The 11983-nt window shown below is 37.8% G+C and overlaps 1 protein-coding gene across 3 annotated transcripts in view; it reads right to left on the bottom strand.

Moving 5' to 3' along the window:
• Positions 1-5778: 5778 nt before the first annotated feature.
• Positions 5779-11983, bottom strand: part of USP45 (ubiquitin specific peptidase 45) — a 51909-nt gene continuing 45704 nt past the window's right edge. For all 3 annotated transcript variants that reach the window (XM_032681384.1, XM_032681383.1, XM_032681385.1), the window contains 5 exons: positions 11142-11811; positions 9394-9491; positions 8934-9020; positions 8311-8464; positions 5779-7180 (listed from right to left, as the gene is read on the bottom strand). In XM_032681384.1, coding sequence (XP_032537275.1) covers positions 7047-7180; positions 8311-8464; positions 8934-9020; positions 9394-9491; positions 11142-11811 — 1143 coding nt within the window. In that variant the 3' untranslated portion in view covers positions 5779-7046. The remainder of the gene's footprint in view (positions 7181-8310; positions 8465-8933; positions 9021-9393; positions 9492-11141; positions 11812-11983) is intronic.

Here is an 11983-nt window from a genome sequence, read left to right as displayed (position 1 = left end):
CTCGCCTGCCATACATGGACGCCTGTCCCGCCATCTTTGCTGAGGGCTCGCGGGCAGCTGGGCGGTTCTTCCCCTTTCCTTTCCCCCATCTTTAGTTCCCTTCGCCATCTTTAGTTCGGGCAGCGCCGGCGGTCGCTGCCGCTGGCGGCTCTCCATGGCAGCCGAGGCGGGGCGGGAAGGCGGGGACGCTCCTGCCTGGAAGCCGTGCGGAGGACTCCGCTCCCCGGCTGCGCTAATGTGGGGAGACCCATGGGAAGCTCATCAGCTCCGTGGCCTCCGCAGGTGATCTAACTGGTGGTCAGAGAGTGTGATCCGTGTTTCCAGTGCGGAGGGTGAAGTCCACATGAAGAGGTACATAAAGCTGGTGTACGAAGACATAAGTGGTGTAAGTGGACAGACTCAGGGCAAGGATCCTACATTGAAATACACAAGTTACTTCAGTATTGCACAGCTGCAGAGTGTCAGCATGCCAAGTCAGGTCAGCGTATGTGTACATGGAGCGTTCCTGGAGCGGGACAATTGTCCTAAGTAGTTTATTCTCAATATCCAGATTAACTTTTAAGTTATCGTGAGATCTACCTTGACATTTTCCTAGTTTAATGGTTAAAGATACACCAAAATCACCCGTAGCAAAAGGCAAAGCTCTTCTTCTATGGACACTGGGGGTGATCCCGTAGGGAAGGATGAGTGGTTGCATTTGTTTGTGGGACAGGGATTTTCATTAGCTGGCACATTATTTACCGCTGCGATCACTGCCTTCCCCTTCCTTTAGCATCACGGATGTAAATGCCTAAAACATCCACAATCTCTCTGATCATTGCATAAAGTAAACATTAACACCCACATGGAGTAACAGAGTAAGTTACCCCCTATAAATCTATAAAAAATCAAAAGCTTCAAGAAACTTTTGTACTGATTTCAGTGTAAGATTTGTCGGTGCCACTTATGCTACATGTTACTGTTATTTGAAGTGTTCTGGACTTTTCCCTTTTTGTGTCGCAAGGAATGGCAGGATCGAGAAGGCTTTCCATGGACAGGAGTGTTGCAGTCTGTCCAGTGATGACTGACACAACAGGGAACCAAGTTCCAGGTTCCAGCTGGAACCGTGGAATGGTGCTTATAGATGGGCAAGCTTTCAGCCACTACTGAAACTGGGAATGTGAGGGAGCCCCACTCTTGGTCCTGGTCTTACCACAGAATTACAGAACTCAGTTCTTGTAAAGGGAACAAACTGTGTCTTAATCTGTGCCCTGTGCCACAGATGGCAAGCCAGGGGAAACAAGCCAGGTAGCTCAAGTATTCAAGGATACAGACTCATCTCTAGGGAGCTCTTCCATGGGCAGTGATGTTGTCATACAAGATGAAAGGAAAAAAGTATGTAAACTCAGTTGCACAACAAACAGCTTATAAACAATGTAATTTTCCAAACGGCTGGATGTTTTAGTCACGTATTTGTCAAATACTATATATGTCAAATATCTATATACTATAGATGAAAAGACAAAATTAATAGATGACAAATGGCACCTTTACTCTGAGAAACTTGTTAAAGCACCTCGGATAGACTGGAAAACTGATCAGACTTGTGTTTGTTTTTTAAGTACAGTCTGTAAGACCCTGTTTACTTAGTAATATTTGGAATTAGAAATCTACATATAAAATGCATCATGTATCAGTACTGTAGTAGAATTCTAAAAATACTATTTGTTACTTAAATACCTGCAGAGAAAAGACAGAGTATTGGTTCAAACATATGAAAAAAAGGAAATGAATGAAAACAAAATGAAACTTTTAACATACTTGATTTATTGCTCACAAGTATTTTGGACTTAGCAACAGGTTTTTTGATTAATTGGATTGTCTTTTGTATAAGTACAGCCACACATGAACATATCAGGGATTATCCCTATGCATAAATGACAGTAGAATCAGAACTCAACTTTGTGGAATGGCTAAATAGGGAATGGCAGCCATTGACACGGTGGTTTCATTACAGAGTTCACTGCAATGATCCCTGGGTTACACAGCTGAAAACCAAAAAACCCCCTAAGGTAGCAAAGAAATGAGGCAATTGTTAAGAAGTTATAAACCTACTCAAAACAAGTGCTTTTCTGTTTTCTTTTAAAAGCAGCACTAGAAAAATACTGGAAACTGCCATAGGTGTAAGAAACATTCTTGACACTTAAAAAGTTAGTTTTTCTACTGCTATCCATGAAGACAAAAGTATTTATAACTTTATATAAGTGAAATGTATATCAAGTAACCTTGAAGTAGTTGCAATGCATTGCAAATGTTGTAACATAAAAATTCACTTAGACTTGTTATATAATCTTGTGCAAGGGAAGTGCTTCGACTTGCACTAACAGACATCCAGCTGAAAATACATTTTATAATCTCCCTTTACAAAAAAATAGATTATGAATCATTTTGAATAATCACTTTCCCACCATTTCTGCAGTTTGTTTATACACCAACAGGAAAGGTACAAACAGGTAGAATAGCTGGCAAAATGACAGCCTAAGACATGGTAAATAGATACAGAAGAAACAATAATCCATTCTAAAATAATTAGAATTAAATGGTTCTACAGAAAATCGGTGGCCTTTCTTTCACATGGATATGTAAATCTTTGTACAGATGCATAAATGTGTACAGGGTACAGCAAAAGAGTGTCCAGCTGTTGAAAACTGAGGAATATCAGATCTTTGTTTAATCAAGGCTGCCGTAAAGCTCTTTTCTCAGGTGTGCTATTTTCATTAAAATTGGATTTGTTAATTTTTCCTAACAGAAGAGTTGTATTCAAATGCTTTGTTCCCATTTTAATACATCTTAGTTTCTCCTCAAGAAAATATTCCTTTCCAAATCTTAGTTTGTTACCAATATGTTCAAAGAAGATTTTTATAGTGGGTTGAGAATGTAGATGCATTAATTTCATGTCCCTTTATGATTCAGTTTGTGTTGGTATAAAAAAGAAGTCCAAAGAGAAGCAAATGGTGAAGCTAAGACATTTCAGCCTTTTAATGAATTTATAAACCACTCTCACCTGCTACCACTCGAAATCCATAAGCAAGAGCACTTCATTGATACACACAGAGGGTGCAGATGGGGAAGGGGAGGAAGGTTTGGCAGACTGCGTGGATTTCATTTTCTAAACCAAGGCAGTTACAGTGTGTACATTTTGGGCAGCAAAGTTCAGGGTTTGTTTGTTTTTCCTTCACCACTATTTGTAGCCTTCTCTTAGGAGAATAGACTTATGCAAACGTGATATCTGTACATGTACTGGTGTAGGTGGGTTAGTATAATGAAATTTCCCATCGCGTTTTGCCACATTTGGCATAAATTATGTATAAATCCAAAGATAACAAAGGTCTTTCTGAGGAAAAAGGATTTATAATCTGTACTAACTCCTTAGTTGATGTAGCAGACTTTGTTGATGCCTCTGTTTTGGATAAACTTTTGTAGGGGGTTCCAATTGTCCATATGCAAATCAAGTACTTCCCATAAATGAGGTTTACTTAGTGAGGAGTGAGGAAATACTTAATTTGCATTCTTCCTCATTGTTTTAAAGGCGCTGTCTTGTGACTGGTGAGCCGAGAGTTGCTCAGGTCTCATAGCTTTTCTCAATTACCTGTACTGCAGTCTGTAGGCAGAGCCAGTGTGGTGGTAGGGACAGGCCAGATTTCAGCTATAGTAGCTCTTCCTGCAAGAGTTTTGTGAGTTCACAGAAAACAAGAGTTGGGACTGGGAACCACTATATAATGGTTGAGGATCAATGAAAGGAAAAACATTGACACAGAGGCTTATGGAGACCCTGAAAACAAAAAGAACAGATGAGGCTGATGAAGAAAACATCAGTGCTCTTGTGAGAAGAGAAGGGTAGTACAAAGAGAAAGCCATTTTGAAGCTATTCCACGTGAAGATGCAGGCTACTGCACTTTCTCAGGGTGGGGGGCCAGAAAAGTATGCGGTGTAGCTCTGTAAAGAGTAGAGACTGTAGGCCTAAAAATATTTTTGGTTGGTAAAATAAGATATTTTAAGTAGACTTAAACTTTCAAGCCCTTCACTTAAATTCTGAAAACATGTAGCTTTTCAATAGCATGTACACAGCTGGCAGTTGCAGGAAGCTGCAAGTTCCTAGACTATAGAATTCTAGCACACAAAGGGTGTACACCCCTGTTTTTCCAGAATGCTATGAGCTTCTCTTGCAGTTCCTGATAAGGAACTATAACAAGTCTTCAGTATACACATTTATGTACAATCAGTTGCTTTGGAGCCAAATTTTACATACACACACACACACACCCCCAAACCCATGTTTTAAAGGACACTGTGACTTGCATCTAAAATCCTATATGACATCTTGCATTAGTCGTAATTTTTTTTGATTTTGAAGGCATAACTTCACCTGTTGCCCTCATTTTTAGAGAATATTTACATCTATAATATTTTCATACCTGTTCCTGACTCTGAGCTTACTAGAGTTCCTGCTAATATTTCAACTCAAAAAGCTTCATTCAGGAGCAACAGTGATGGCTATCCTGGATAAAGGTGTTGGGGTTTTTCATGCCACTTTCTCTCCATGTTCTATAAAATACCTTAATACAAGGAAACATTCCCTGGCTGTTAATGAGATAATCCTGCCAGCATCTTTTATGGCATCCTAGTCAGTATGTCCACTTGGGAAAATTTCAGCTGCTCAAACAGTTTGTAAACTCCAGTTAAAAAGAAGTGAAGACCACCCCAAGAATTTCCTGAAAATAGCATTAAAAATAAGAAGTAACAAGTCAAGAACCTTGTTCTGTTTCTCTCCTAGTTTTGCAGTCTAGGGAGGTAGATCTAGGCTAAAAAGTAGGAGATTAATACAGTTACTTAGTTTCAGTAGTTTTATGCAAGTCAGAAAAACGAGGAATGCTCAGTCTGTCTGCTTTAAAGCAGAGGAAATAAACTCATCTGTGTTCCCCTAGCAAGATTGTGTCACAGAAGTGAAACTTAGTTGCTAGTTACTATGACTGTTACCCAGAATTAATTCTGAGTTTCAATCAGTTACATACAATGAGGAGGAAGGTGTGGATAGGCAGATGCAGGGTATGGGAGCTAAAAGAGAATTAAGGTACTTGAACCAACTCTAATCTAAACATTATTTTTCTTTCTTTCTTTCTTTCTTTCTTTCTTACTTACTTAGTGGAGATGCAGGTTAAGATGTGGTTAGGAATACAGATGGCTAAAGCTGACTGCTTGGTTTCTCTGAGTTTTATTAATTTCGTGTGGACTGAAACAATTTTAATTTGTGGAAGGAAAAAAATTATCATTTCAGCCAAACCGCACAGCCTAATTTTGACCTAAACAGAAGAGTTTTCCTTTGGAAAATAAAATCCTGTGCAACTGGGGGCTCACTCTGTTATGACAATCAGTTGTACGGCCTAACAATCCTTAGTGCCTGCACAGGAATGTGCAAGTAATGTGACTGTAAAATATAGCTCAGCAGTTTGAGCAAATGCAGCTATTGCAGATTGTGCCATTTTCTTATGCAAAAGAGTGAATGCAGGTGGGATGAAGCTCTGAAACAGAACTAGAGAACAGGAGAATCAGGCAGGTAGGTATGGCAACATGTGGTAGAGATAGTAATAGGGATGGCATGGGGTTTTTTGTGGGTTTGTTTTTTTTCCCCCACAAAAAAACCCCAAACCCATCCACAAAAAAACCCACATTTCCATAAATGAAAACAGTAAGCAGAAATAAACATATTTTTTTCCCTACCAAAGAGCAAGTCAGACAGAATGGAAATGTTACAGAAGTAATTTGTATTTAAGTAAGTGCTTATTAAATAAGTTAATTACCACATAACTTCCCAGTAGTTATCAGTTCTTTACCTTAAAATGCATCTATTACTCACTGGGATGGAAATGAGAAATTACCAAAAGAAGTAACAACTCAAACCAGGGCAATAAAACACTCTACAGAAACCAGTTGCCACTAGGACACCTGCTGTCCCCCACAGCTGACAAAAGGAAGTCCAGAGAGCAAAAGTCATAATTTACTGTCCAACTCACACACACAGTGCAAAAAGAATTTATAGTTTATTCCTCCTGTGAGAAAAGTATTCAGGAACAGATAAACAAATTCATGTTTCGAACCAAAAGTAACAGAATTTACCGAGTTATGCTTAAACTCTGTACATATACAAGCTTATATGCTGTACATTGTCATAATTATGAAGTTGAAAAATTACTAAATACGGAAGTATTTGCAAATCACTTTCCTACTAGGTAGAATGAGAATATATAGTGATGGATTTTGGTGTGTGTATATATCTCAGAGGATATACGTATACACACCAAGTATATATTTATATTGAAACAGGAGTAGGTTGCTATACCAGTGCCAGTTGGAGACAGCTGAAAGGGTACTGGGTATCTGAGGATTCACTGTCACTTTGTAGAAGCCACGTTTTCCCAATCTATTCCCAGGTCTTATCAGGAAAGTTCACTGAAGTATTACCCAGACAGCTGTTGTTACTCCATTCTGGAAGGACACTGCTTTCCAATTACTAAACATGGAAGAGACATGATTTGACAGGTTCTTGTTTGCAGAAAACTTAACAAGCTGACATCCAACCCAGTGATGGGAAGGATCTGGACTAGATCACAGAAAGCTGAAATACTTTGTATTGTTACTGTACACCAGCAAATCCAGGCACTTAACACTATCAGCATTTCTATTCTCAGCTATTCCAGAACTACGGGTGAAAGCTTATCTTCTTCATAATCAAAAACAAACTTTCCCTAGACCTCAGTAGGATAGGACATAATCTTACATTCTAATGGTACTGCATTTTAATGAACTCAGGAATTTTAAAGGTTTGGCAAAGTGCTTACTTTAAGAGAACCATTCAGATATTTATAATAGCTTGACTAAACTTCAGAGCCAACAGATGATAAATTCTCTACAAGATAAAGGCACAATATTTACAGGTACTCTTACCACTGCAGCTTTAAATAAGATAAACTAAGTACCCACTACCATCTTTGAAATTAAATTGTTAAGAATTATAGTAATAATCTCTCATAAAAAAGTAGATATGCTTGTGCATTGAGTACTCTCGATTCTGGAACCATCTGAACGTGGGCATCACTAACGTACACCCACTGTCCTCCTGATGCTCCCATGGCTTCTTTTAAACCTGAAATGCAGAAGCAAAAGAAGTTGTTTCTTGTCTTTCAAGTCATCATCAAACACATACACCGGATTATTTCAAATAGAAAGAGAAGCTTCTAACCTCCAAGCATTCGTTTTATTTCAAAAGCTGACCAGTGTGAAATTAAGAACACAAAAACATCTAATCTGTTCCAATAATCACTGCAAGACAAGTATAAGACTGAAGGAAACTTTAGTTTCAAAAATAATGTAAAATATTGTCTTTCTAGGAAATGAGCTTCAAATGCAGTGATACCCCACAGGATATACAGGATAATGCTTGGTTCTCATTCCTCCCCAAGAAGGGAAATAGTAAATATATTTACTTAACTTGGTCAGCTTAACATATTCCTGCCCCAACAAATCTTTCACTAACACATTCTATCTTGGAATCTTATTTCATTCTGCATATCCAAAAAATATTAGTAAGAACCAGTGTGCTGTTCTCAAAATACCAATAGAAACCCTACACCAAACCTTGTATCCTCCATGAAAAAGCTTCTTCCTGTTCACATTAAACCAGAAGATTCCAGAATTTTAAGCATTAAATATTTCCAATCCTAAAATACATAAAAAGCCCGAATATTTGGAAAATTTCATTTCATTTAATGTCATAGATTTGATTCTTGTACTAAAATATTTTCAAATACCAAATATGCCAAATAATTACATTTTACCAGGCACAACTATTCATCTGGGCATATTATTTTGACTAGGACAGAGAGGAGAGTTTTCTGTAAATTCTCTGTTTAATAACTAAATCAAAATTCCATTATTCACTCAGCTCTATATGGAATTAATAGCAGAAGTAGGTTATGTAGTGGGTGCAATAAAAAAAGAATAATTCATAGAATCATAGGTTGGTTTGGATTGGAAGGGAACGTAAAGATCATCTAGTTCCAACACCCCTGCCAAGGGCAGGGACACCTTCCACTAGATCAGGTTGCTCAGAGCTCCACCCAACCTGGCCTTGACCACCTCCAGGGATGGGGTTTCTATGACTTCTCTAAAAATCACAAAATAGTCTGAGCTACAAAATTATTTGCTATAAATCCTTGTGGACAGTGGTTGCTTTTGGTTTTACAGAGAGGGAAAGGAGGCTCTGTTTGTACATACCCAAAACATTTTTAGTGGTAGAAATATGCTCTAGTAATTTCTTGGAGGATGGCCTGACTTTCACGTACGCCGCGTAGTGACCACCTCTCATTGACCCGCTGTGCTCCACTATTCCATAAAGACTATAGAGCACTCTTGCACCATCTGTAACATTCTGCATTCCCAGAAACACAGAAAACAAAGGTCAGTTATTTCACAATGAATTTTACAGGCATCTTAACTAGCTATCAACAGTATTACTTCAAAAAGAAGAAAACAGATATTTCCAGTGGTGAAATACATCCATTACAAATATGCAGTAATCTTATTAATTGAATTTTGTTATATTTTGCAATAATACTTGTCCTTAATGCTGTTAGATACACTAACAGCATCAGAGCACCATAGGTTAACTAATACTAGTATTAACTAGTATTAGTTAACACTATCACATCTGTGATATTCTTGATATGAATGGAATTGCAAATAGTTACAATTTTGGTCTCAAGACACTATGTGAAAAATTCACTCTATAATGTCTCTAGGAAAGGAAGGAATCATAATCATCATCATCAATCCAGTTTCACTTGTGGTCAGACAACAACTCCTGAAGCACAATAAAAATAAAGATTTGAAATGGGTACCTTGCAAGATGCAGCACAAAATGGTGCTAAATCTAAAATCAGTGGGAAATCCACATGCCTGTTTACTTTCCGTAGACTCAAACCAGCCTTCGAAGGAAAAGAAAAAAAAAAGACTGTAAAATATATATTTTTACTAGGAAGCTTTTTAAAGCTAAGGTGTAGCACTATATTATTAAAATGAACCAAATCCAAGAATAAGACTGTAACTGATTTAAACATTCTTTGTTATCTTTTCAATACAGTGTCTGCTTGTGTTGAACCCACCACACTGCTATATATAAGCATGATGGACACGTTTCCCTGGAGGTGTAACAACAATCACAAAAACACCAGCAGCATGTTTCAAATAGTGGTTCTACCAGGTCTCCTTATAAAAAGCCAGTATCACTATGCACAACACTTAAAGGACTGCTTGTCCACCAGGGGCAGAGGAATGTACAAGAGGGTTTTAGCCTCTTACCTGGTGGAATCTTTTCAGGTGGAGAATAAGAATAGCAGGAACTGAAGAAATCAGAAGCTGTTTCCGAGCATTTGTGTAGACACCTTCCATTTTCTTTTCTGTATTTACGAGTATCAAAATAATTTGTAAAGTGAAGGCAGACACATGGAATTTTTAAAGTATTTTTTAAACATCTGACAGAATAGATCTATGTAGCAATGATTTTGTACTTGTTATATAAAAGACAAGGGAAATGTTGTCGAGTAACAGAAAAATATTTTCTCATTTTTCTAGTTATTAATAACCATAATCTGCCAAATCTGAGCATTATTTTAGCCAGTCCTGTGCAAATCAGATCAAAAGTTGGAAGCCTGTACACTATCTAGGTCAGCTTGCACAACTACACTGTCTGTTACTATAGCATCCAGCTTTTCTATTAAAACCTGAAATAGACGGAGGATCCCTGGACAAAAACTGGAAGGCATGGGTGTCTTTATCTATGCTAATGTCCTAATCACTAAGAGTTTAATTTTCCATTATTCAGTTCTTTCTGAATGACTGCATACTTCATACATATTTAAGAGAAAGATCTAAGGAGAGCTGTCTGCCTCAGGATTCCTCATAACCTGCTGGCTTGAGCACACAGGATTGGGATATGTGGACACCAGTCCCCCTATGTGGAGAGGACACTGAACACAGGGCTCTTACCAAAAGTAGCTCAGGGGTTAGCAACTCAGTAGAAGGGAACATGCTATCAGCATTTATTTTTGCTGAAAAGATTAATTAATTTACTAGTTTTATGCATGTTCAAAGGAAAATATTTCATTTGAGGTAAAATGGAGCATTTAATGTATAAGTGACTTCTTACATCTTTTGTTTTAGAAGGAAAAAATAAATAATGATTAATTGTAAATTGATGTTCCTTTTCCATTTTTCACGTGCCCATGGAACTAGGTCCAATCATGATAAAGAAATTATTGTAAAATACTATGTTTAGATTAATTTTTTCTGAATTTACTCATGCTTAACTTGTATCTCTCCATGTATCTATAAATGCAGAGCAAAGGGGCAAATTTTGTTACCTCCCTTTATATTTTATTTACAAATAATCACAAGAGCTTAATTTTTTATCCTTCTGAATGTCTATACATGAAAAAAAATAATCCTCCAGTCTTTTGAAAAAGTTTAGTTTTCATTAAATTGTTTTTCTTACTCAGTGAACTGTAATGGTCTGCTTGTGCTACACAAACATCAAGGAAAACATTGTCACAAGAAGGTACTTGTCTCTCATCTCCAGTCTTACAAATCTTTGGAAGTTTTTTTCCCCTCTTCATTGCAAGTGTCTTTTTTTGCCCCTTTTACATACTTAATACCATTACTTCCTTAAGTATATAAGCTACTGGGGCTGAATATTACAGCACTTATTTCAAAGCTTTGAGGACTGTAAGGAACAGAAACAGTGGTAAAGATTAGTATGAGGCAATGCACATATTCAGTTTATGGTCATCTTTAAATTCCTTATCTTGGATAGAATAAAGATGCAAAATAAATTTTACATTACACCTATGATTATGTTCTAATACAAAATTTAGTCTTGTTGCCATTGCATGATGAAGTTTTGAGTTGTTACAAGCAAGTTCTGCTTGGGGAGACATTTTCTATTTAGCCACAATGTGGGGAGGCCTGTGCTGGAGCAATGGAACAGCAGCCAGCACACAGATTTTGGGAGGAAATGCTGAAAATTGTCTAGAGAGGTACAAGCACTTTACCTGTGGAGTTGGTTTTCTTCTGATACTTCTGTTTCCTTTCTGTGCAGTTCTCACATAAAAGCTTGTTGTTCCCCATTAAGAGCTCTACAGAGGTGAATTGGTAAAGGCAGGACTGAACAGAACATTCCTTTGAGCTAGTTATGTAGCTTTGGGAAAGCGTCTGGAAAGCATTTTGAGGTGTTTGGGACAGTGAAGATTTATCTACTGAGAACACAGAATTATTTGATACACCTAACGCTGGATCTCCACGGCTCGATTTTTTATCTTCATTTATTGGGTCACAGAAGCCAAGTTTGGATATGGCACTGGAAATCACCTCTTCATTACTGCCATTTGGCATTTTGTGCGGCATTTTAACATTTATGTGGTTGACGTGCAAACCAGATGTGTGGCTGGATGGGCTCAAAGTTGTTTGCTTAGAAGCACTTTCGCTTTCTGAGGCTTCACTGTCGGCATCAAAGCTGCTTTCAGAGCGGCTGGCTTCCTTCTCACTGCCCTCTGTCTGACTGCCATTGACAGCTGAGTCAGCAGTTGTGTCTCTGGAGTACAGGACGCCAGAGCTACCTTCCAGCTCAAGCTTTTTGGTTTTTTCCTGCATGATAACAGGACTTCTTTCTTCTTCCTTCAAGGAAGCTTTTCTGGCAAGCCGTCTCTCATGGTTCAATTGGTTCTGTAAATTATGGCATTATTATTTCAGTAATAAAAGTAATGCATTCAGAAAATAGATTTGTAATCTAACATACCTTTTGAAACATGACAAATTCAAAGCAAATTATTGGGGGTTTATATTGTTTTATATTCTCCATCTCTCAGATGTTTAAGCTAGTCCATTTCCCTAAGAT

Source organism: Chiroxiphia lanceolata, chromosome 3, assembly GCF_009829145.1.
Source record: "Chiroxiphia lanceolata isolate bChiLan1 chromosome 3, bChiLan1.pri, whole genome shotgun sequence".
NCBI classification, from domain to species: Eukaryota; Metazoa; Chordata; class Aves; order Passeriformes; family Pipridae; genus Chiroxiphia; species Chiroxiphia lanceolata.
Note: the sequence above shows the minus strand (reverse complement) of the source record. Positions and strands in the feature narration are given on the sequence as shown.